The sequence below is a fragment of the Botrytis deweyae genome (genome assembly GCF_014898535.1).
Source record: "Botrytis deweyae strain B1 chromosome Unknown BDEW_008, whole genome shotgun sequence".
In the NCBI taxonomy this organism is placed as follows: domain Eukaryota; kingdom Fungi; phylum Ascomycota; class Leotiomycetes; order Helotiales; family Sclerotiniaceae; genus Botrytis; species Botrytis deweyae.
In genome coordinates, this window is record NW_024066215.1 from 423,824 (window position 1) to 448,918 (window position 25,095).

The following is a 25,095-nucleotide window of genomic DNA, read 5'->3' on the forward strand; positions in this document are numbered from 1 at the left end:
CTTGTTACCCATCACCCTCAATAGAATTAAGATAGCTTTCTGAGTTCTGTGTGTCCACTTGAATAACAAGCTCTCAATAAAATCTTGACTTTCCAGCCTACACAACCAAATTTGACGACAATTAAGAGCACCCATAGCATTCTTACATCTACTAGTCTTGCCATTCCTTTCATCTCTACATTATGAAGGTTCTTTTGTTTGTCTCTGCACTTGTTGCATTCATCATACCTGCGCTAGCTGGAACTGTTCCTCTCGGATCCAAACAATCGATCGTAGGATTGTGGGGAAAATCAACCAATATTTCCGTTCTATATTGCTACAGTGAGTAATGAATACCTAAGCTCTGGGAAAGTTCTTGTCATTTCAAGAAATACCCGTGTCTGAACTCCAATTAAGCAATATTGTAGTGGATGCTACTTGCATGCAAATGCGAGAGCATTGGCAATCCTGTCAAGTAGATCTTTTCAAAGACGTCAATGCACCCATCGGCAATCCCATCGCTCGCAACGAATTAGTAGCAAGCTGTCTTTGCAACGCCGGCATGCCTGCCTTGACATCCGAATGTCTGGCCTGTATCAGTCTTGCTAGCCAAAATTTCGTGGTCCAAGAAACTTTACACACGCTTGCTCAGGATGTGTGTGATAAGAAGATTACTCTTGGTCAATATGAAAATCAGGCCTCGCAATTTGGTAGCGCGGTGAAGTTTCCTCTTATCTTGCCATCGCTTTGGCTTAATGGTACGAAGGTTACATCTCCGGATCAAATTGTTGTCGAGAAGTGAAATCTTCAGTCGTGTTCGTGAGTGTTTTACAGTCCATCGGGCGTTCACGTTTTGATATATTCTCCGCTGCAACTACTAATTAATGAGTGCAGAATTTGATAGCTTCCTGGTGGAGATCGATTTGAGCATGCGGAAAAAATGGGCGCACTCGTGAAGTGCAGATCTACTGTGACGGAATCATTTTCTTGGACCTTTCTTGAATTTGCGATAGTGGTCAAGAGATTCGGCGGCGTTGCTTTCCAGGGAAAGCCCACTCTTCAGATTTAAGGATATGAATTGACTGTTTTTTGAAAATCCGTTTTGGTTCCATTATGCTGAGGCTTCACGTTTATGCTTGTGGTTGCTGCATTTAAATCCCTTTCTTGCGACCATGACTACTATGCATATTGCTGTAGGCGAGACCCCGCTAAATAAATCTTATTCGGATTGCATCAGAAACCCCTCATCATCATATTTTCTGCTACCATGGGATATTATGCAACACTTTAGGGGTTCCTAAAGATCTCGTATCATTGATCCATGCAAATCACTATCACAGGAAAGACACTTTTCAATGAAAACCCTTTCATTTGTTAGAATGTGTTGTAGACACAAATAACTATCGTACCCTTTTCCAATGTGACGATAACTCGGATCAATTAAATACAGAAGCTTTTATAGCTGCAGCCATAGACCAATTTACTCATCTGCTAGACGATCCATATTTTGAAACAACCCTGTGTTTTTGTACAAATATCTCCTAGCACCAAGACCAATTTTCCTATTCCTCATTCCAATCCTCTATTCTGATTGTAGGCACTATATCTTTTTCACCTTTAGATGTACTTAGACTTGCAGTGACCACTTGAATGAACGGTATCTCCCATCTTTCTACCTCGCTTGGATCTGCCCAGGGAGTAACAGAAACTAGTTTGACACCCATTAGTTAGCTGGATATTCATAAGTCCTGATTGACCTTCGTCATGTTTTGATTGAGTGAAAGTACTCACAACCTCGATTCCCAGCTTCAATAGCCCGCGACTTAATAAAGTCGAGTATCAGCCACGCATCTGATGCCAATCGTCTTGCTGACCAGTACTCAGTAAGTGGTTCTACTTCTGGCGATGCCACTGGCTTGCCTAATGCCTTCCTCCAATATTGAGCGAGAGATTTCCGGGATTTAACAGAAGCATCATGGGGAACACTAGAAACCATTCGAATTCTCTCTGGAGCATAAAATTGTATCTCGCCATTGTAAATTGGTCTCTCTGGTACTACGTCTTCGACTTCTAGTACCAACATGATACCCTGGAGATTTTCAAACGTCGATATTATGCAACTGAGGAAATTCAGCATGTCTTCCAGCTCAAAAAGAGATTTTCGTCGTGTTTTGTATGGAATCGCGAGATATTTAAGGTTATGAAAAGCTGAGCGAGCAAGTGCTGATCTTCGTAGTTCGTCGAGCCAAAAATCTCCTTGGATCCATATGATGTCTTGAGGATTGTAAATTATGTTTCTGTGCGTACGCGTTGAATAAATGGGAAACGCACTCGGCGGTCCATCGGTGAATGAATCACGTAGGACGGTATTGCGTTTCTCATTGGCAATTATCTTTAATGCATCCTCAATGCTTAAAGTGGTATGCGATCTGGTGATTCCTGGCTTGGTGAACCTATCAAGAAACATATCCCGGTATTCATGATTGAGGCATAGGATTGGTGGCAAGGAACCGCACGTAAGACGAAAGCTCTTTCCAAACATATAGTGATGTTGTAGAAGATCAGATGAAACGAAATTCAATGTTGTAATGCGTGGTTCTTCGAGGTACAATTCCAAAATGTCAAGCTGTTGAGATGCACAAGTGTCAGTTGTCTTTCATTGAGAAGGAGGTCTTGTGAAATACAAATAGATAGTAGCAATGAGACACTTACTCTTAGTTCAATTGGCAAGTCTTGAAATCTATTGAATGTCCTTTCTTCTTCCTCTTCCTCCCAGGGCCCACCATTATGAAGAACTTCTCCATTACTTTGTGATTCGCCAGCGTTCGAGGTATCTGTGCCCAACTCATGATTCAATGAAGGCTTAGAAACCTTGGAAAATAATTGTTTCGAAATTTTCTTTACTTTGTGGAAAAAGAGATGATTTTTGTGAGGTCCTTTCATTCCAGTCGAAGCTTGTTGATACCTGTGGACAATAGCATGATTGGTGACAGTTGTTGAAATTCTTTCGAGTCGTTTTCTTTGAAAATCAGTAATAAAACGAAGCATCCTGGAAATGTAAAAAAGGTTATGAAATCCATGGGATTTTGAAATTGCAATTTTCTTATGTATGTAGTAAGTTCTGTGACTTTAACTCCGCAGATGGAATAGCCAAGGAAGTATACCCAAAAGAGTTAGTGCGTGCAGACAAATTTAGCATATATATTCACTCTACATGATACGATACTGGCTCTGCCTGGATCCGATGAGAATTAAAAAATAGATATGTTGCAATTGATTGAATTGATAACAAAGTAGAATGAGAGTCAAAGAACCCCCCGCATCTGATTCAAACCGCTTCTTTATTCTGCATTGCTTAAGATGATAGCAGCGGGCTTTCACACTCTGATGAAACGTATATCAATCTTCAAATCAGCAACCAAATTACTTGAAGTGAATTATCATGGACTTTCAATCAAGACCATATCCAAGTGAAAATCTTGAATCACTTCACTGCCAAGCTACATAGAAAATGATGTAAATTTTTGGCGAGCATGATCGTGAAGCTAGCGGTCTTTGATAAGAATCCCGGTATCAACGCAAGTGAACTTATTACAAGTGTGCTGAATGTTACTCCAAAATAACACATAACACAAATTCCTCTCTCAATAGAGCTCATAGGGAACTGCTAAAGTGCGCATGGGGTTCCAAAGTCATTCGTCATTCTACCTCAACAACCACGAAAACTCGGCGTCCTTTCGATAGAGCAGATAAATGAATCATCTATCCAATACTGCACTCATTTAATCCCATGCCATGTTAGGCTTCAAGGATCAACCAAAAACATCCGACAAGCAGTTCAAAGTCATTTTCTACAATGGAATATCTAGATCATTGAGTATTGGGAGCTCTTCCGAGGTTCAATACATTGCTAACCAAGCTAAGTAACGAGTGTCCATATCTGTCCATAAATCTAATGTCACTATCCAGTTTTTCGTTCCGACCTGCCATGGACTTTTTATCAATAAGCATCACTGACTGCCTAAAACTAAAAATTTCAGATGAAGGGTAAGTTTCCATTAATCAACTACTTATGATAAAACTCCCCCAGATTCCTAGTAGTAAATACACGCTGTAGCCACGGATCGTAGCAAGAGTAGGCAGAAACAGATTTGGAACAGCCATGCTCGAACGCTGGATAGCCAACTCGACCTTTGTGGGCCAGGGAAATGAGTATGTCGCTTTCGATTGCTCTATTGAAAGACATGACTACTCCGATTTCTGACCACTCTTCTTAGGCTTGCTGTACCGCTCATCGCTTTTATGGTATCTTTGATATCTGCTGGAGCATGATGTCCATCGAAAGTCAAAGGGTCCTGGTTGAAGAGATGTTAGAGAGCTATGATTCCTAGAAATATTTAGTATTTGATCATCAATCACTGGATCACAGTCCACACCTTATATGCTCTCGCACTCTTCGACTGGATAAAATTAGGAGTACTTAGACGGCAACTTACTTTCTTACATGTCTCTTCAAGCCTGATTTCAAACGTTACCAGAGTACGACTAGGGATTAATCTCAATTATTCCATCAGCGGACAGGGAAGTCTTTTCCTCCATTCTAGCCCGTTTTTGATTCCCTTCTTTACCTGTATCAGGAACTGCTCGTTTACGAAGAGAGACTATTTTTTGCCTTTCTGTTTTAATTCCGATTACTTTTCCAATAGCGGGAAGTGATTTGGCCTCTCTAGCATTCTTCTCATTTTTCTTTGAAAACACTTCTTCGACGGGTCGTCTTATACTTATTAAAGCTGGATCATGCTGTTCACTAGATTCGCTATCGTCATCCAACTGTTCAATTTGGGTGGCCTCCTTTTCACGCAGCTCATAATTCTTGATCATGTCTGTCAACTCATCCCAAGTTCCATTTTCCTATTGCACATTAACTTTAATTAACGAGGGGTTAGAGCTGAAACTTACATCAATATTGTTTGCTCGCAGCACTAGAAGCACTTGATTCTCGAAACATTTCTCGACCCGTTTTTCTTGTTCCTACACAACATGAGCTAATTGCAACCTCATTATGATGTATATATACTTTTGTTATATAACGAGTGCGAGTAGCCGATGCTTTAAATTCAGCATGCATTGTTCTGTAATGGCGCCAAAGATTCACAGGCGTGTCTCTTTTCTAATGATCATTAATTGGAAATAATTTGGGGCATCTCTGTCGGGGCATACCGTGTTTTCACATAGACTCCCATCTTGATTAGGCGCACGACAGAAAATCTCGCCTTTGGGGACGTAAAATCTCCTTCTTGTTTCTTTCGACTTTTCGTCTATCCAATCTTCATTCTCCCATGCCGTCATTTCCTTTGGACGGCTAGTGAATTGGTGATACAGTTTGCCCAAATTGGGGTTCATTATATCTGATTGTCAATCAACGTTATGTGAGTCACTGCTGAGGGTCGGTATTATGGTTGTGCACTTTTTTTTCAGACTTGGAGGTGGTGGGGAGGGCTATCAAGCACTGAGAGTTGAGGTTTTGTATGTAGGCGATAAGAAGTCGGACGATAAAATTGTCGATTACTGACAGATCAGTATGATATTAATGAGAGAATTATTTTATTTAATCAATAAAGTGATGCAAAGTGTTGTATTAGTTGAAAGAATAAGAATGGGAAGTAGCATGGCCATGTGAGATCTGTAGTATTCTCTCCTAGAATCCGGAAGGAAACACCATCGCTTAGGTAGCAAAAGTCTTTCCAAGCAAGTACTCTTATGGTTCCTTCTCTTGATAGCTTGCTATGTGTAAAAATGGATATCAAACCGAGGTATGGATTGCCACAAAGCCTGTTGGAAATTAAACGTGCAGCTGTGATGAATGAATTAATCAGATAAAAATACAAATCGTTCACACTTGATGCTCAGATCAGGAAATAACATGTTTTTCAGCTTCCAAGATCATTAATCCAAGGAAAATTGGTATTTTTCTCTAATAATCGTCTAAATCCCTAACACATATATTTGCATGAGATTGAAGCAATTCTTGGAGCTTCGAATGCGTATTTCCATATTTTCAGCTGGGCTTTCCGTTAGAGTTCTTCCTCATTATTCATGTCATTTATAGTTCCTACTGCATGTTCACTTACTTTTATTTCGGTTGGAAGCCACTCAAATAAACCAAAATCACAATCGTTAGTGATCACCGTAACTCTTTCTCCTGCAACAGTGATGATGAATTTATTTTTATCAACAGTGGTTTCAGTGGTTTTAGAATCGAACTTTCCTACACTAATTACGCCTGATCGAAGTGTTTGTACAGAATTGAGGCCAAGATTACGGAATGCAGAGTACGAGAGATCTCTTCTTTTCGAAATTGAATCTGTTTTGGTGCCCGAAATCACTAAATCTTCGTTGGCAGACATAGAGACGGTAGAAAGGAGCGAAATTTAAGTAAAACTTCGAAAGGCGAGAAATTTGCTGGTAGGGTTTGGCTATGAGGTCGAATAAGATTCCTCAAAAAAGATACCAAGGTTGGAAAAGGTCATTGAGGGTCCTCCGAAGATCAGTGAGAAAGCCGTAGTAGAGACCCCTTTTATATAGCAATCATTGATGATTATTCTTCAAGAGTTGCTGGAGTTTCATGTCAAGCTGATTGGTTTCCGAAGTTGAAGATGAAGATATACAAAGGCTCGGAGTAAGGAGTTACCCTTGCCCGAGGGTGTAGAGGTGGTCTTGGATATCAGACTATCTTATATTTCAACAAACGCACGAGTACAGCAAGACAGGAACAATTTAGTGAATATTATGCATTGAACAGAATAAAACGCATGCTACGTACCTATCTATCTACTAGTTATAGATTGTATTCCAGAATCAATATAGAAGATTCAACATTCAGTGGACTTTTAAGTACCTTTGCTGGTCATTGAATTGCTCGTCATTGAATTGCTTATTATCTAATTTGAAACAGATATTAAAATAGTTAGAATTTTAAAATTAGTCGCCTTGTTCAATATCAGATCTTACATTATCGTAACATACGTATTTTAATGAATGCTCTAGAAAAACATTAAAGAATTCAATTCATCTCTTCACCATCTAATAAGGATTCCACAATCAGAAACAACTAATCAACATCTCTTTCTAGTAAAGTGCTGTCATACATCATGATAACATCATGATACGTGCGTTTAGATATTACCTAACTCTACGAAGCATGAAATGCTTATACAGCGGCTTATACATATAATTCTGATGTTAATTGGTTCAAAATTCAAATTAGCCGAACGAACGCATTCAATAACTTCACTCTTCCATATTTCACTCATTCTACACCAATCCAAGAAGCGATTGCTTATAAATCGGAGTAGGCACTCCTATGATCATATGTACATCTTTATAATTTTGTCTTCCATTCAATCCACAAGCCTGCCAGCCTTCAAACGACACATTTTACAACAACAGTCACAACAACAATATGACAGATCACACGCCAGGTATTATTTCTTCTTATCACAATGAACCTAGAGAAATGAAGCTTGAAGACAAGACTGAGAAAGACTTAGATTCTTCGAGTCACCTAAAAGACGAAGGAAAAGAAAAAAACAGTAACTCCGATGGACCTCACAAGAATAACATTTTGGACCTAATCAGAAGTTCAACAAGTGGCACCTCTCATCAAGATTCCCAAGAACTCAGAGATGAAGGCACAGAGAACGAAGCAAGAAGTGCCCCTTTTGATAGAAAGACCGAGACTGCCAGCAGAAAAGAACGTCGTTATGAGCTGGTAGCAGCAGACCCTCTTCATGGAATCACATCTTCTACTTTAGATTTTATCTACGCAACATTGGAGGATGAAAACTTGTCTAAAAGTTCTGAGCTCAGTGACAAGATTAGGCAGGCTTTTTCTGCTTTGGAAGATGAACTCTTCAATGAAGATGAGGAAGCGATCTTTGAGAGGTTCCCTAAACTTCCTCCTGAAGTTCGAGTATGTTAAGAATTTCCAAGTATCCTTCTCCTAGTCTAAAGACGACCGTGAAGATATCTCACAATTCCTGCTAACATTTCCACAGACAATGATCTGGAAGCTGAATCTTCTAGAACCAAAAGTTGTGCGCGTCGGTATTGTGCCAACAGAACGCACAATAGAGCAATGGCAATACTGCGCTGGTGACCTTATGAAAATCGATGGTCACATGCCGATGCTACTCGAACGAAACTCCATTCTCAAGACCCCTCCCTGCTCTCTTCTCTCTGTCAATAGAGAATCTCGAGATCAAGCATTACAAGTACACGGTGTCTTTTGGGAACAGAGGCGCCCGTGTGAAAAAGCCGAGGGCGGTTATGTTTCAATCAACCGCATATATGTCAATTGGGAGATCGATACCTTATGGTTGGATTACAACATCTCCGTCGCGTGGCATGATAATAAAATGGATCCAAGCGACATACTGATCACACCAATGCCCGCATACGATAAAGTTCGTCGTCTTGCAACACCAGGAGAATCTATCGAATGGCCTTGTGACTATCAAGTATCGGATACAGGTTTAGCAATTGCAGATTTCCCAAATCTAGAGGAATTGTTTTTGCTAGTTCCTACGAAAGAGACAGAATGGAGCGACCCGATTCTCGTCCCAACGCCAATAAACACGAAATTCTGTAGCTTTCTCGACAAATTCGATGCGGACTCACTTGGTTCGGGTATCGAATTCTTTTTTGGCGAAGATGAATACGACATTATTACTGAAAATTTAGATATAGGTGAATTGAGGGACAATGTATATTTTGTCTTTCAGCACACCCTTGAGAATTTTGCTTCTGCAGATAACGAGGAAGAAATCGAAGGTAAGCATAAGGTATCAAAGATATTAAATCAGGCAACTAACTACTCTTACCAGCGGGATATATACGTGATCTTTCCACCTGGGAATGGCCAGATGTTCGATTCATGGAAGTAAGCACAATTGAGAAGGAGAAAGTCAAAGTTGTAGCTGAAGCTCTACTTGAGGTTCTGCCAGCAGGGGTCTATGAAGTAGACGATGAAGACACCGATGAAGAAAGCCGTGGTCCCAGCAGCACATCGTTTTATTACATGCTGCTTTTGCGACGTTAGAGGGACTTCAGGAACAGGCAAATCTCCAGTCGAGCAAAGGCTAGCGCCTTGGTTGGTTTTTCTAAGCTAGATTTGCAATAAATGGATGATACATATGATGGTAAAATTTGGCAATATGTGCTTCCATAAACCGCACTACTGCAGAGCACGCAGCTTTTTCTTCACAAAATACACGTGAAATTCTTGAACAGGAAAAGGAAACGGCAGAGCAGATTTCCTGACTTCCAGTCTAAAAGCATACCCAGTTTACTACTAACGTGAAAAATTCGAATAACATAAGCAAAGCTTGAAAGATTGATATGAGGTGGAAAAGCTCTCGCATTCTTCATTGGCTTCCAAGTCATGCATCTCTGTTCATTATTCCACTTGACCTTTCTCTCTCACAGCACATATTACCCCAAAAACCAAAAAGAGAGACAATTGCAGTGTCACTAACATCACATGTAGATTATTGAAGTAACAATTGATTCTTAAATTCATTAACAATTTACATATTGTACAAACTTTGGTAGCTTCAGGCAGCTGACTCGTAAAACTTTCCGAATTCCGTCAGAATCCTTGACCAAAGATTACGCCTGTGGATCATCACAACAACTGACAGGTGAATATAGTATACCAACAATTTAAGATGTACCCCTAAAAACCCTAATCGTAAAAACGTCTATCTTCGCGGATCTCGTTGATCATCCCGACTTCGGTAATATTGTTGTTCTCTTTCCCTTTCCTGTCTCTCTCTCTCACGTTCTCTCTCATAGTGATGCTCATAGCGCTCTTGATTTTGTTGTTGTTGATATTGCATGTGGTGGGAAGGTGCTTGGGCATAACCTTGCTGACCTGAAACTGATGTAGATGGAGCAGCATTATAGTTCCGGGCATCGAAACTATTTTGTCGTGAATTGTGCACATGATGACCTACTTGATGACCTTGAATCCATTGACCACGTGGTGCTGGTGGAGTTCGATGTCCACTTTGTCCACTTTGTCCGAATGCTATAGATCGATGACTGGCTGCCACTTGAGGTGCTGAATGGAAGTCTACTGGTGTATTCGGTTGTTGTGGCACAGCGAATTGTGATTGACGATTATATATATCACGATCGGAAGCTTGAGGTATTTCATGAGGAGACGACATTGTCTGACGTGCCATCTGTTGACTAGCAGGGGGAGGAGTAGCAGAATAAGGTGATTCATTAAGCTTCGTAATTGGACTTCGTGTATATCCGCTCGGAGCATTTATTTCATTTAAAGGCTCTCGACGAATAGATGAAGACTGCGAACCAATTGTTTGGCGAGATGGTTGAGAATACATCTGGTGATGTTGTACAGTTGGTGGAGGTGCATGACTTCGGCCTTCATAAGGTGTTGGTGTATAACTGCGACCCACGGAGGATGAATGTTGATGCATGGATTGAGAAGATGATTGTGGATACCCATGCTGTGGATTCGTTTGAGAAGATATTTGATGTTGAGCCTGCTGCATCTGCTGATTTTGTTGAATTTGCTGGGACATTTGTTGCGACTGTTGAGATGAATGCGATGAAAATCGTGAAGTCTGCAATGAACGTTGAGGTGGTGGAGTTTGTGAATTTTGAATGGGAATTGCCGCGGCACCACCAACTCTCTTCGGTTGGACTTGTGCTATGGGAGGAGCTCTGCTAGGTTCACTGGATTCATCGTTCAACAAGGACATGATATTGGAAGTCTTTCTTGGTGTGTCTTGCTGACGTATAGCAGCAACAGCCGCCGGTGGAGGCGGTGGTGTTGAATACTGCTCTTGGATTGGCGGGGTAACAATGCCCGATCGACCGAAAGCTGGAGAAGGAGATGGAATCAAGTTTGGAGCAACACTCATACCATCACTAAGCAAATTCCTGACACCTTGACTTCTCGGATATTGTTGATTTGGTGCTAAAGATGGTGCTTGTCTTCGAACCTCCGTTGCGGTGACTGTCGGATATGGAACCTCGGGTCTTGTAGGTGCCATTGATCCTGTACGGCTAGAGTGTGCAGAGTATAGTTCATATTGTTGTGGATTTCGTACATCAATTTCCTCTTGCTTCATCTGAAAATTTCGTTGTTCTCGCTTTTCTTTTCGATCTTGTTGTTCTCGTTGTTCACGCTGCTCATGATCACGCTCTTGTTTTCTCTTCAAAGTTCGTTCTAGCTGTTCTTGTTTTGACTCCCTTTCCCTTTGTAGCTGTTGCTGCCGCTCGATAGCCTCCATTTCCCTTATCTGCTCTCGTCTTTGGAATACCTGCTGTTGCTCACGATGTGTCTGTTCTCGCAAAGCCTGCTGCTCTCGAAGGGCTTGTTCTCGCTCTCTAATCGCTTGCTCTCGAAGGGCTTGTTCTCGAATAGCCTGCTGCTCTCGTCTGGCCTGGTCTTGTAAAGCTAGTCGTTTTATGGCTTGTTGTTGTTCCTGTGACATTCGTTCTACCTCATGCTCAAGAGCCTTCTGCCTCTCGCGATGGGCTTCCTCGGCGACCCGAGCTGATCTTTGAGAAGCAAGTGTGGTTGGATCGGAAATTGGTGAAGCAGTTTGAGATTGCTGCGAAAGATTACTCTGTAACGTGGGACGTTGATTATCAGTCGTGAAGAAGCCCATAGCAGGACCTCTTGGTTGTCTAACTGGCTGACTCTGGATTTGTTGTGGTTGTGGTTGTATCTGAGAGGCTGTTGCTGTTGCTAATGGTGATGCTGATATTGGTTGTTGCTGTTGCGGGATTTGAGATAAGCTGTGTTGATTAGCCTGATGATGGGAGCGTTTGGATGGCAATGAACTAGGAGTTATCGTTTGATTCATTGATTGGGGAACTGGTCCAGCTTGAGCTAAAGCTGGGAACCTAGTACTCAATGCGGGTTGAGGAGGGGAGGCTTGAGAAAGAGTTATAGGTTGGTTAGCAGATAGTTCATCGAGATCCATAGCAGAAGCTGATCTCGATAGAGGAGCGGGTGAGGGGTCATATCGTCGCTTCGTTGGAGCAGTTGGTGTTGGTGCCGGTCCAGTAGATTCGCCTCTCTCACGTTTCGAGTCAGCATCTCGAGTGATCGCTTCCCATTCTTTCTTACTTCCAGAATCAACCGAGCGTTGGTAGTAGTTCTTGACCTGTTCAGCAATGTTAGCTAGCCGCTTAAGGCCTAGTTTTCCTTTCTTGATATCAAGCCAATCAGAAAATATATCGTTATATACCATGGTATGTGTTTTTGTTCCCATATGTTTTGCAATCCCTTGCCAATCTGTACCAAAATGTCGTAGTAATTCAGGAAAGTCATGCACCTCCGGGACACTCCAATAGCTAGAAGTTTGTTGTTGGGCAGTAGAACGACGATCCGGTTGAGATTCAACAGTTGTTGGAGGGGCAGATCCAACACGTTCAGGTGCAATTGGGACCTCTAGATTAGCTGGTGTAAGTCTCTCGGGTGTCATGAATGGTGGTGAAAATGCTGGAAGTTGTTGAGGAACAATACTTTCATATGGAGGGAAACGAGCAGGAGCTACAGGAGGTCTAATTGGAGTAGGCTCGGGTGCAGCGGTTGATGGGGGAGGATTCGGCGATTCATCGTTACGGGTAGCAGGAGATGGGGCAGCTGCTAGAAGTTGACTAGCCTTGGGTTGTTTCGGAACTTTCTCTCGTGGAACCTTTACTTTCCTTTTGGGTGGAGCTGAGTCACCATTTGCATCTCCTTTTGGGGTAGCAACTCTTTTCGCTGGAGTTGGTGCAGGGCTGGCGCCTTCATTGTCAGTTGGTGGAGGTGCTTCAAAATTCCAGGTTGGAGCAGCAGCTCTCCTAGGTCGACGTCTTTCGTTGCCATTCTCGACATCTGGTGTAGCGTCGGTGTCGTTGCCGCCTCCATTTTCTATGTTGGTAATGAGAACGCTAGATTTTTTCGCTCCTTTCCTCCTACCAGTTTTAACTTGATTATTTTTCTTCTTGAAGATCGCTTTCCATTCATCAGTTGTTTTGATAATGTAATAGTGTTGAATGCAGGCCTTGTAATCACGATGTGGAAGGCTTTCTGCGATGACAGAAAATTGCTTGCCAGAATGGGAGTACTTCTCTCGAAAAATGCGAGCCTCTTCTTCCGTGAAATTGTCGATGGATTCTCCAAATTCAAGCATGCGAAATGATCGCTCAAATGGAACCTTATGCGTAGTATCTACAAACATAGTTTCTTTGTATTCATCATCCCAACACATATCTGGAATGCTCGCTTCCTTGGAATTAGCGGTCTCTTCCCTGGCATCCTGTTCTTGCTGTTCCTTCGATTCTTTAGCTTCACGCTCGGATTCACGAAGGACACGTTCTATATCGTGCTCTGTCGCAAATCTACTCCCAGTACGCCGCTGACCCTCTGTCTTCGGATCTGAACCATTTACCGATTTGCCTCGTTCGACCGATTCCTCGGCTTCCCTGTCTTGGGCTTTAGCAAATGCTTCTCTACTTCGCACAGCAATCGGATCCAAATCCATATCAGTAAATGTGCGGTATTTGGCATAATTGTCTGCCCACAGTTTCCCTTCTTCTTGTTGTCTTCTCCATTTCTGCGCCATTTTTTCTTCCATGAACCTTGTAAGAGAGGGTTCGGCATCAGGAGCAATTTCAAGAGAGCTCAAGAACTCTGGATCCTCGTCCCATTTATTATAATCGTACATTGGCAAAGATTCCGGAGGGGGTGTCTTTGTATCCCTGGGGTGCTTGACGGCGTCGAGAATTTTAGACTGGCGATCTTCTTCGAGGGCGGCTTCTTGTTGAACAAGCTTTTGCCGTAAAAGTTGGAATCCGGCTTGTTCAGCTTCATCTTCATCATCATCACTTTCTTCGGGGATCTCCATCGTTAGTTCTGGGGCCTGTGGTACTGGTGAAGGCATCTTTTGTGGTCCAAAATCATAATGACCATCTTGTTCTTTTCGAAGACGGCGAATTTCTTCTCCGGAATTGCTCATATCATTGACTGCCTCCTGATTGACAGATTCGTTATTTTCAACTGTCTCTGTACCCTCCATCTGATGATCACCATCTGCATCTTTATCCATTGATCTTTGGATTGGAGCCTGAGTCCTGGGACTAATTAATGAATCATCTTCAGGTGCTTCAGCATCTGGGAGGATCTCAGTATCGATGGTCCCTAGAGATACTGGGAATTTGTAAACTGGTTCAGTTTCTGACTTTCTTTCTTTCTCAGCAGCTAATCCTGATACCTCGTTTGACACGGGCGGTCCTACATCCGTAGATTTCTCCACAATTTTTTGGTCGTCATGGGGCTCCAAGACACGCTCAGAATAATCTCTTGATAACGAAGGCGAAGGTGGCCTCTCTGAGCTGGAAAAATTCGTACCAGCATGTTGAGGCTCTACGCTAGGGAGAGCTTGGGAGTCGTTGTTGGAGGTGTTGTTTTCAAGATCAGTTCGCGGTAATGGTAATGACTCGGTCGTAGAAGGTTGGGATTCTGTGGGCTCAACGGTAGCAGGTTGAATGTCAGATGGTGCAGTATCTTTAGATGCATCATCCTTCGAGGAGTTTTCTTCGGATACACCAGCTTTAGAGAGACTCTCGTTAGTGGACCGGTCATTTGAGCTCTCAACATCCGCTTTTGTGACTGTGGAATGGGGAATATCAACATTGGTCTCGGTGCCTTTGATGGGGGTGCGAGACTCTTCAGATGGCGATTGACTTCTCTCAATGGGCAATGGAGGAGGGTTAATCGCTGGCGTTGAGTCTGCTTCCTTAGTGATAGAATCCTTTATGATCAGATCAGTACTGGAATTGGAATCTTCGGTGACTGCAGTGGGTGGTGATTGTGGTTCCTCAGAGGGAATAGCTGGCTTTTCTGGGTCAGTAGATGGAGGTTGACTTGAATGTCGATGATGTTTCTCATTAACGCTCGAGTCGATTGTTGCTGCTGGAATGGCCGGTTTCAGAAATGGTGAAGCTGGACTTTGATGATCTTCACCGACAAAGGGCTTAGAATCGGATGGAATGTCTTTTGTCGGGTCCAACACTACGTCGGCCTCTTTCTGAGGCTCTAAGTGAGGTTCAAGCTCAGATACAGATTTATTTCCCCCCTCAGTCAGTGCGTAAGGCATATCGTTTGCGGATACAGAGCCAATGGATTCAGTCAAAGTATCTGGAACTTCTCTTGTATCTAATAGCAAAGGCAGATCCCTAAACGAATTGACAAGAAAGAACTGATCAAGAGGAGGTAAGTCGGGTCTGTTGCGAGCATCGTTCATGCTACGCCTAACCTCCGCTAGTTCACTCTCGAAATTGATCTCATCCTCGGGGTCATCATCATTGAAGGGGTCCAAATCGGAGTCGGAATAATCATCACTGATCTGTATTTTGGGTGGGCGTCTACCGAACAAGGGCTTTCGCTGGCGACGTCTTTTGTCAACTCGTGCTACCTCATCAAATTTGTGTTCTGGTGTTGCGACGACTTGTGTGTCTGATCTGTTGTCTAGTGGGGGGTTTTCAATGGACTGTGGAACTATAGATTTTGCAGGAACATAGAGGCTGCCTGGAGCCCCACGGCCGGCAAGAAAACGGGGCGCAGTTGGGACCGATACACCAGGTACAGGACTTTCACTGACCGATGCTCCAGTTGAACCAAATGCAGGAACTTGAGGAGGAGGGGCTTCAGATGGTCAGCATCATACATAGAACACACATGTTGAAACATGCACAGGAACCCAATTGAAGTGCCAAGAACAGGAAAAGTAATTAGATTGTGAGACTTACTTGCGGATGGTTGAGTTCTACGTGGAAAATTCGGTTCAGGAGATCTACTGCGGACTTGAGTTCGATGATAATGTTCATCGTAGTTATAAGGTCGTCCACGTCCACGTGCTAATCCATTTCCTCTTGCTCTACCATAACCATGAACAAATGGTTGAGATGACTCGGACGAAGGCGAGGTAACAGACATTGGACCGTCTCGTGAGCCTCTTCGAGCACGATCAAGGTCTAGGCTTGAAGGTACGTCACGAGTATCTCTACTATTGTAATTAGGAGATCTTCCTCTACCAAGAGGAGATGAAGGCCTTCGCCCTTTGAAGCTGTCCCGACCACCCCATTCTCGATCACGGCTTCGATCATCGCGAAACGGCACTAAAGGTCCTCTATTGTCTCTTCGAATATCTCTATAGTCTCTTTCTCTTTCTATCTCTCGGCCACGCTCTCGATCTCGATCTCGATCCCGATCGCGGTCTCTACTCTCATCTCGCCAGCTACCTCTTCCGCGACCACGACCTCTGCCACCTCTGAAATCACCCCGATATCCGAAATCACCTCGATATCCATCGCCAAAACTGTTGCCTCTAGGGCCGCTTGGGGGGTCGATATAACTTTTGGATCCAGCCCGTGGTCCTCGAGGAGGATCGCGTAATGATGAATCTCGATTTGTATCTCGTGAAAGTGTATGCCTATCTGAGAAAAGCTCTCGATTTTGATTGTGATTGAATGCGGCAGTGTTCGCTCTTGAGTTTGATGGCGATCGGCGCCTGTCGCCGCCGCGCGCAGCCCCTCTATAGGTATCGGAATCGCGGGAGTCGAGATATCGTCTTGGAGATCGATCCACTGGAGAGCGGGCGCGAGGTGATGTGTGTGGTCGAGTCCTGAAAGATTAAGGTTAGAATCAATTTTCATATAGTAATCATTGAAGCGACAAACATTGCGATGAGATTTACAAAAGGGGAAGACTACAATTTGTAGCAATCCCCAGTCCCTGTCGTCCTTCTTTAGTCGGTATCGCAGCGCTTGACTACCTGGTATTTATCGGTATAGCCACTGCAGTTACGACTCTGGTCTGGCGCTGCTGTTCACCAAATGGATACTAAAATAATGGCAAAAGCGTAAGCGGTGGGTGTTGATGTTGAATGACAGCGCTGAGTATTGTCGCTGGCGCAGTATTGAATCTTGAGAAGCATGCGAAATGGATTTGATCGAATACTGAGGTTGCCGCAATTGTTCATTCCCGCAGCACGACCGATATAGTTCGACTTGGCTCGAAAGGTTTGACCAATCAAATCTCGTTGTTTGCGGTCCGATCCTTCAAGGTTTTATAGCCTCGAATTTTGACCTCAGCCTCAGGGTTTTTTGAGCTTAGCTTCGGATGTTATCATGTGATTAGCTACACTTGTATTGTTTTCAAAAGGAATCAATTGATACTATTTAATTAATTTTTGTGGATTGATAGTAAAATGTTCCTTATTCAATAAAATCATACTTTAGGAATCCAGCTACCTAGTAAATACTGGATGATTCATCTGCACTCTAGATAATTTTTGATCATCCCACACTGATGAAAACCCATTACCTGCCTACCTAGCAGGTACAGGTACCTAGGTATCTACAAGCATTTAAACATTTCCCCGCAACGATTTAATCCTATGAAGTCGCACAAGTTGTGTGCTCCACTATTCAGCCACAATATAAAAATGCTCCATAGGATGGAATATTAGCTAATCATTCAAGATGTGGCTTGACGAGGGCGCATAGACTCTTGGTGGAGAATAAAATTTCAACACTTCAATCGAGCCACTAAAAGTTAATGCGTTGCACGGGCCACAAATCGCTTCTCCCTGCATCAAAACTTTTGATCACATTTCCTGACCAAGACATATAAAAATATACATGAACACAACATATTCATTAATACTTCTTGGAATTTGATTTTGTATATCTCTCTCTATCACAGTCGATACCAGCATATTCATAATAGAAAGCCCAGAGATGGCCTCAACATCCAATTCCGATGGAGCACCTCCATCCTCCGTCATGGATGCAGTTCTCGTCCCTTCAAACGAAATGCCAGTCAATGCACAAAAAGTCGAAGAGCTCGACTTTAACAAATTTGCTGGGCGCCCGATAACCGTTGATGATCTATTGAGTGGTATGAATAATATGGGCTTTCAAGCAAGTTCCATTGGTGAAGCTGTTCGAATAATTAATGATATGGTACGTCATTCCTCTCTCATCATTTCTACAAAACCTAACACTACTAGCGTGCATGGCGTGGTCCAGAACCAACAGATCGTACCACCATTTTTCTTGGATATACTTCAAATTTGATCTCAAGTGGACTTCGTGGTACTCTTCGCTATCTCGCTCAACATCGTCACATTTCTGCAATCGTCACCACTGCCGGTGGTGTCGAAGAAGATATCATTAAATGTCTTGGTCCCACCTACATGGGTTCATTCTCTACTCCTGGAGCTGAGCTACGTGCCAAAGGTCAAAACCGTATTGGAAATCTTATTGTTCCCAATAACAACTATTGCGCATTTGAAGACTGGGTAATGCCCATTCTCGACACCATGCTTGCTGAGCAAGAAGAATCGAGAAAAGATCCCGACACTGACAATCACATTCACTGGACCCCCAGTAAAATCATCAGAAGATTGGGCAAAGAGATCAATAATGAAGAGTCACTACTTTATTGGGCCTACAAGAATGACATCCCTATTTTCTGCCCGGCACTTACCGATGGTTCCTTAGGCGATATGCTTTACTTCCACACTTTCAAATCCTCTCCAGCTCAACTTCGTGTGGATCTTGTTGAAGATATTCGCAAGATAAATACTATGGCTGTACGAGCCAAGCGAGCAGGAATGATTATTCTAGGTGGAGGTGTAGTCAAACATCACATTGCAAATGCCTGTCTGATGAGAAATGGTGCCGAGAGCGCAGTTTACATCAATACTGCGCAAGAATTCGATGGAAGTGATGCTGGAGCAAGACCTGATGAAGCAGTTAGTTGGGGAAAAATTAAAGTTGGAGCTGATAGTGTCAAGGTTTATGTTGAAGCAACTGCCTGTTTCCCATTGATAGTGGCAGGTACCTTTGCAAAGGACCAAGAGAAGAGTGTATCTCAAACAACTTCAATGCCCTCGGAAAATTATGAATAAAATTACGATTTCAAATTGATATGTCTCCATACACGTGAACCTATGTAAATAACAGACTATTTCTTAGCTAAGAATTGGAAACTGATGGTCATATGAATTTGTGCTGTCAGATTATCTACGCTTCCATGATCTCTGCTCTTGAAAAAATGTCCACCTAGGATTTCATTGGTAGACCGATAAATAGAATATGATACACGCTCCCTTCCGTTTATAAAATCCATTAATAATTAAAGTAACAGCCATCGTGCCTGACATTTCCCAATTTTAGCAGCAGGAGCAAGCTTCTGTTTGGAAATGACACTTCCGGGATGTATTTACAAACCTAGTCATTGTCTCTACCATCAGGTTTGTGATAAGTTAAGTGGGAATTCAAGCCAGAAAATCCCTTTGAGTGGTATTAAAATGTTCCTTTCCTTGTGTAGTAAATCTCAGTTCCAGAGAAGTTTTGTTAGTATAATAATACTAATGATGAACGATAGAGGCATCACCTTGAGATATAAAAAAACGTACTGGGCGGCACCCCGTTAACTAAATGTGTATAATTATTATATTCGGAGAAGAATGGATTTTCATTCATGGTTGGAGATGGAGTTGAACATAAGAATATGTTTTGTGGAGGTATGGATGAATGGATGAATGGGTGGGTGGATTAATTGGTATCTATGGAAAGTGCTAGAAGTGGATTTAAAAGTTTGATATGCATTTCGCTGGTTGCGGTAGGATTGGTTTGTTCAAATATAGATTAGATTACCTCCAGCTGCCTATGATATCTCTTAGATGAGGGCGTTGAGAGGTTGAGAGCTCGGTGGATAGTTTTAGTTTACTGTAGTGGACTCGAATATTTTGATGGGAATTATGCTGGGTATAGAGAAGTAATGGTAAGTCATTGATATAGGTAGGCTTAATGATATCTCTTTTCCGGATTTAGGGATTATAAGTCCAGGTTGATCACATGTCGTCTGAAAATCAAGAGCAGGTAATGAAGAGGCTTCATGCCTTAATAAAAATCAAAGCTTAGATTCACATTTCACCCATCATAATGAAGTCAAATAGTAAAGATAATGAGTTAAAAATAACCTACATCACCAAATTAAAAAAGCCCCATCATCCTTCCAAAGACTGGCCTGCTCTGACCTGAAAGTCAGAACAAACCCAGATTCAAACTGCGCCACTCGCATGAGCGAGCAAGAAGAATGAACCTCCAGGGCTGGCCCTCACAATATCCGCCACGTATCAGAACTCTATTACTCTCAACATGTATCAACGGCTGACCGGGGATCAGCACGCTGTATTGAGAAAGAATTCTGCGTCTCAAGCACCCATGATATCCGAAGTTAACCTTGCATATCATATACCTTGAGAACACGTCGCATTTAGAGTGAAGACCAACCAACCCATTCAAACAAATACAATTAAAAAGAACCCCCTCCCCCCCCCAAACGCCGCATCATAAAATTCCCCAAACGCCGCATTATCAAACCTCCCAAACGCCGCATTATCAAACCTCCCAAACGCCGCATTATCCAATCCAAACCACCACACATCCAAACCAAATCAGCTTCGATCTCCTGATCTGTGATCAAGGATTTTCTTGCTTTGGCTTGGTTCGGGGAGCGCGGGGTTTCCTCTCGACCACCGTCAGTTCCTCCGGGAGTCCCTCGGCTGGTAGTGGAACGCCAATTGCATCCAATTTGACTTCGAGCTCTTTCCTAACCCGAGGCTTGAAGCCTTGTTTCTGATAAAGTTGGCGCTCCTCCTCAGCCTTGACCTCCCTAGCTGCCTTTTTTTGCTCCGCAGTCAATGGGATCTTGGCTGCGGAAGATTTTTGCCTTTTGGCAGGGGTCTTCTTCGCTCTTTGGCGGGGCTTTTTGGCCAGAGGTGCAGTAGTGGTACTACTGACATCCTCGACTCCCCGCTCCCGTTTCTCAACTTTGTGGCCGGGTGGTTGAGAAGCAGCTGCTTCGCCGGACCTAATTTTTGAGTCATCTGACTCGGAAAGCGTTGTAGGTGGCGATGGTAGTTTGGCCTCCTCTGGTGTAGGGGATCCCCGATAGGAGATCGTGTCTTGACAGCTAATTGTATCAGATTGATCATTAGCTGTAGGGACTACCCGTCCTTGGCGTAAATCCTCAATCCAAATAGCCTCAGAATCGGATACAGGATTTGTCGTCATCCACATCAAAAGGCTCTCGAGTTGCTGGTCGGCTGAAACGTCGGTCATTTTGAAAGAATTAATGCCTAGTGTTGGATTTGAGGTTCTATAGTACAATAATTGTCAGCCTGTATTCGACATATCAGATAATATAAGAGATCAGACTACAGTATTCATTGATGGATACGCGTATTCCAAAATGTTTACAGCTATGGTGAGTGTCAATAGTCAGGACTGTAGTCCAACAATGAAGGTTATCAAATCCCTCACAACCAATTAGAACATTCAACCGATTTGAGATATTGAATTTGATTGGAACTTTGAACCATCTTCAAGCTTTTGAAAGCTTTTGGATATTCAAAACCTTATATTGTTGGACTGCAGTCCGGACTATTGGATACCCTGGCTATGGAATTGATGATGTATCAAATCTGATCCGTCAAACCGGCTAATGAGATACTCTGCGGTGACAGATCGATTTGAGACTTTTCACAATTGCAAAGCTGTAGATATTTAAAGGAGATTCGCTTATTGGGTTACAGGGAAGATCGTAACGTCAGTGATAGATAGGAGTAGAATCCTATGCTTTCATCTGAAGATAAGAGATATAACCAGCAAGGGTCGATGAATTTGTACTGCTAGGACGGTGTCTCGAGGAGTAGGGTAGAATTTGACTACTTACTTTGTTGTGATTGAATGATCTGTCTGTTGTGGTTGTGAAAGTAGGTTGTGAAAGTAGATTCTGAAAGTAGATTCTGAAAGTAGGTTGTGGAAGTAGGTTGAAGAAGTAGAATCGTGTTGTGTTCGTGAATGTTAATGATTGGAAAAATGAAATCCGGGGGGGGCTTCAGCTTTTTAAATGGACATGAACATTCTAAGTAACTCGTTTGTACGGTAGGTACGTAGATCATTGAGCCATTGATGCCTAGCTCTATCGACGATATCAACGTGTATACTGTAGCGAAAGCTTAACTGTCTTAGCCCCATGTTGAATACCATATTATTACTAACTTTTCAACAATCAAGATCTATCCTATAGGACTCGGTACGATGATCAAGTCACGATCATCATCTTATAGTTATTTTTCAAGCAAAGTAAATCTCTCCATTGTTGGATGAGTATCCCACGATACATACCAAAGTATGTAAAGTTCGAACTTAAGAGTTCAGTTGGGATCCATCATCTCATTGGTACTACCCCACGTACCATTAATGATATGACCGGTGGACGATCCAAAAAGTCAATTAGATGGGTATGATCTAGCAGTTCATTTGATCTGACGGTTGTATCTTACCCTCATACGATAGGGTCTGCGTATAATGATTTGAATTCCTTGATCAAAACGGATTTACGAGCCACTGTGATATGCCAATTACATTACAATCTACCCCAGTACAATTCAAAGTTACCTTACTTTTTCTGGACACTGAATTTTTCAACCATATTCATCCCTTTTTGAATTCTTATTGTGAAACTCATTCCCTCACTCACCATGGTAGTCTCGATGTTCAAAAACGTCATTACTCATCATACAAATGAACTCGCAAAGAATCAATCCACAATCCTTCAAGCTCAATGATATCGAGAGACATATCATACGCCTGTCTTGTGCATGATTCTTGGTGAATTTAACTCTACTATCTTCAATATGCTCGCACCTTGTCTTTGCTGTTTAATAAACTCAGGAGTCGCTGGAACAATACGTTCACCAATATTCATCTTGTTTGTGTGATGATTCTATCTCGTTCCATCACTCCACTTCAATTTCTCGTAGAAAGTTAAGCGGAACAAGTAATAATTTGATGTGTGAAGAGTGACTTCATGGTATTAGAAGATCTAGCTTTATTGGTGCTAGTCAAAGTAGTCTTGTTGAAAAACACACAACAATTCGTAATGACTGAGATGTAAAATCAATCCATATTATTGAGTTGATCAAACCTCGATAATGCATTCTGAAGTTTTGAAGTAACAATTGACAGTCGAAATAATCTCAAAAGAATATTTTATCTCATTTCTGGGGTTGTAAGAACGATTGAATCTCGATTTTGATGTACCCACGACTAAGCGGAGCCTCCTCGCTAGTGCGTTGAGTTTATTTTGACGACGGTGATCACCAGTAGATCTCGAAACTTTAACCAATCATTCAGCATTCCCCATAATTCAATTAGACAAAAACACGAATATATCATTTTAGCTAAATTTAGGTTTCTAGAATAAGGGAGCGGTAGATACACATGCTTTCCTTTTCGAGAGCAGAGCCTCTTCGTTCATAGAGAGGCCATTCGACAACTCAATACTGTACTTGCGAATGACTTCAATTTCGAACTGCTTAAAAACAACAGTGAATGAGGTTGGTATGATTGCAGGAATTCAAGCAATGGATAATCAAATTTTTACAAAATTTTCTTGGATTTCAAATAAATGGACTGAGGGTCCACTGTCACTTCCTAAAGTAGCAAACATGTCTAGTCTTCAATAGTTCCTTGGCAAAAAAAAGTCGATAAACAGGTGTGGCAGTTATTAAATATAATCAAGATGCACGTGGAGCGAATTGTCGATATCCTGTAGCGGAGGGGTCATTATTCTCCTCGCATCCCTGGACTTCAAAATTTGTCTACTTCATTCGATCAGGCAAACTATTCTCGCCGCCAGCCTCTGCAGTTCCATTATTGGATCCTCAAGTTATGGTCGTCCTATTGAGGAAAAGAATACATGCTATCGCTCATATTGAGCAACTACAAGTAAATGGAAACAAGTCGTCGAATCAATTCTTTCAAAGGCGAAGGTTCTAATCACTCTCTACTAAAAGAGAAAGGACATCCTAGGTATTATCAAAAATACAAGCTCCTACGAATTTAGAACAAGAGCGCAGTGTTAACATCTTAAACGACAGAGATGTGAGATATCTCTCTTTCAAAATAGAAGGTAACCAACTGAGCATTGAAGATAGGCGCGCAAAGAAACATAGAATGATATTACTGAATTGATATATAAACTGACAAAAGAAGTATCCCAGAGCGTCTTTGAATGGTATGCTACTATACTAAATATTTTACAATATTATATTCATCTTGAGCGAATATACACACTTGTCGTCTTTACGCTCTGGATAACAAGATTTCAAATGCCTCCTATTTTGTATTATATTCACTTGATTTGAGGCATTACATATTATCGCCTTGGATTTTATATGTGCCGGAATTGCACCGTGAATCGCTGTAAAGTCGAGACTCTCTGCTCTTTCTGTGGGTTACAAATTTGTTCCACCATTTCACTACATCTATTGTTCGATAACCAACCTTCTACATGTCAATATCATCTGTTACCGTAAAATTCATCATATTAATCTACCTACCTGTATACAAAAGCTCTCGACGATATCTTTTCTTGATACCATCTCCGCAATATTTCTTTATCGCCATTTATACATCCATTCCAAATGTTTACCCCTCGCCTTGACGCCATTAAAATGGTATCCTTGTCTTTCAAAGTCAACTAACCTACACATTGCTCCGATCTCCAAACAAGTAGCTGATGAAAATTGCTTACTGTATGCCTCATTCCAGCAGCTGACCAGCTACGAATGATGAGTTGCCACCGATTACCCTTGTCGCACGATTTCAATACAACCTAGAAGGTTCCTTCGCCGCTTTGCAGAACCTCATTCTCTCCGCAAGCCTCTACCAAATCGATGTGGCATATTGATGAAGAAATGCGGCGAGTTCGATTCTACCCATTCGTTCCACATCTATGCAATAAGTTATCTTGCCGGCGATTATCAGACTGGATCAAATCGGACTGGATATTCTGAAACATAACGGTGGAACGCGCAGATACAGGATCTCAGAATGCCAACCTCATAGATGAGACCCTCCCATGAGCTTGAAAGCAAGCAGGATATTGAGGCTTCGACTATCAAACACATCCACGAGATGGCTGCCTCATACAGATCTTAACAA

General features: G+C 42.3%; 8 protein-coding genes across 8 annotated transcripts; 3 read left to right on the forward strand and 5 right to left on the reverse strand.

Moving 5' to 3' along the window:
* Window positions 1-182: 182 nt before the first annotated feature.
* EAE98_004317 (uncharacterized protein) lies at window positions 183-781 on the forward strand (the record flags this gene model as incomplete). The annotated part of the gene is made up of 2 exons (XM_038951937.1): window positions 183-321; window positions 408-781. The coding sequence occupies 2 exons, from the start codon at window positions 183-185 to the stop codon at window positions 779-781; spliced, it is 513 nt and encodes a 170-aa protein (XP_038811473.1).
* Window positions 782-1,541: 760 nt separating this feature from the next.
* EAE98_004318 (uncharacterized protein) lies at window positions 1,542-3,027 on the reverse strand (the record flags this gene model as incomplete). The annotated part of the gene is made up of 3 exons (XM_038951938.1): window positions 1,542-1,687; window positions 1,771-2,605; window positions 2,692-3,027. 3 exons carry the CDS (start codon window positions 3,025-3,027, stop codon window positions 1,542-1,544), a joined length of 1,317 nt encoding a protein of 438 aa, XP_038811474.1.
* Window positions 3,028-4,524: 1,497 nt separating this feature from the next.
* EAE98_004319 (uncharacterized protein) lies at window positions 4,525-5,382 on the reverse strand (the record flags this gene model as incomplete). The annotated part of the gene is made up of 4 exons (XM_038951939.1): window positions 4,525-4,890; window positions 4,939-5,010; window positions 5,057-5,149; window positions 5,200-5,382. 4 exons carry the CDS (start codon window positions 5,380-5,382, stop codon window positions 4,525-4,527), a joined length of 714 nt encoding a protein of 237 aa, XP_038811475.1.
* A 700-nt stretch (window positions 5,383-6,082) lies between these two features.
* Window positions 6,083-6,386, reverse strand: EAE98_004320 (uncharacterized protein; the record flags this gene model as incomplete). The annotated part of the gene is given in 2 exon segments (XM_038951940.1): window positions 6,083-6,091; window positions 6,111-6,386. 2 exon segments carry the CDS (start codon window positions 6,384-6,386, stop codon window positions 6,083-6,085), a joined length of 285 nt encoding a protein of 94 aa, XP_038811476.1.
* Window positions 6,387-7,441: 1,055 nt separating this feature from the next.
* On the forward strand, window positions 7,442-9,079 carry EAE98_004321 (uncharacterized protein; the record flags this gene model as incomplete). The annotated part of the gene is made up of 3 exons (XM_038951941.1): window positions 7,442-7,951; window positions 8,037-8,811; window positions 8,865-9,079. The coding sequence occupies 3 exons, from the start codon at window positions 7,442-7,444 to the stop codon at window positions 9,077-9,079; spliced, it is 1,500 nt and encodes a 499-aa protein (XP_038811477.1).
* A 661-nt stretch (window positions 9,080-9,740) lies between these two features.
* On the reverse strand, window positions 9,741-17,003 carry EAE98_004322 (uncharacterized protein; the record flags this gene model as incomplete). The annotated part of the gene is made up of 5 exons (XM_038951942.1): window positions 9,741-12,185; window positions 12,270-15,712; window positions 15,817-16,691; window positions 16,747-16,775; window positions 16,911-17,003. The coding sequence occupies 5 exons, from the start codon at window positions 17,001-17,003 to the stop codon at window positions 9,741-9,743; spliced, it is 6,885 nt and encodes a 2,294-aa protein (XP_038811478.1).
* An 805-nt stretch (window positions 17,004-17,808) lies between these two features.
* EAE98_004323 (uncharacterized protein) lies at window positions 17,809-18,983 on the forward strand (the record flags this gene model as incomplete). Its single annotated transcript, XM_038951943.1, has 2 exons — window positions 17,809-18,033; window positions 18,081-18,983. 2 exons carry the CDS (start codon window positions 17,809-17,811, stop codon window positions 18,981-18,983), a joined length of 1,128 nt encoding a protein of 375 aa, XP_038811479.1.
* Window positions 18,984-20,562: 1,579 nt separating this feature from the next.
* On the reverse strand, window positions 20,563-21,204 carry EAE98_004324 (uncharacterized protein; the record flags this gene model as incomplete). Its single annotated transcript, XM_038951944.1, has 1 exon — window positions 20,563-21,204. The coding sequence occupies one exon, from the start codon at window positions 21,202-21,204 to the stop codon at window positions 20,563-20,565; it is 642 nt and encodes a 213-aa protein (XP_038811480.1).
* Between the last annotated feature and the right edge of the window lie 3,891 nt (window positions 21,205-25,095).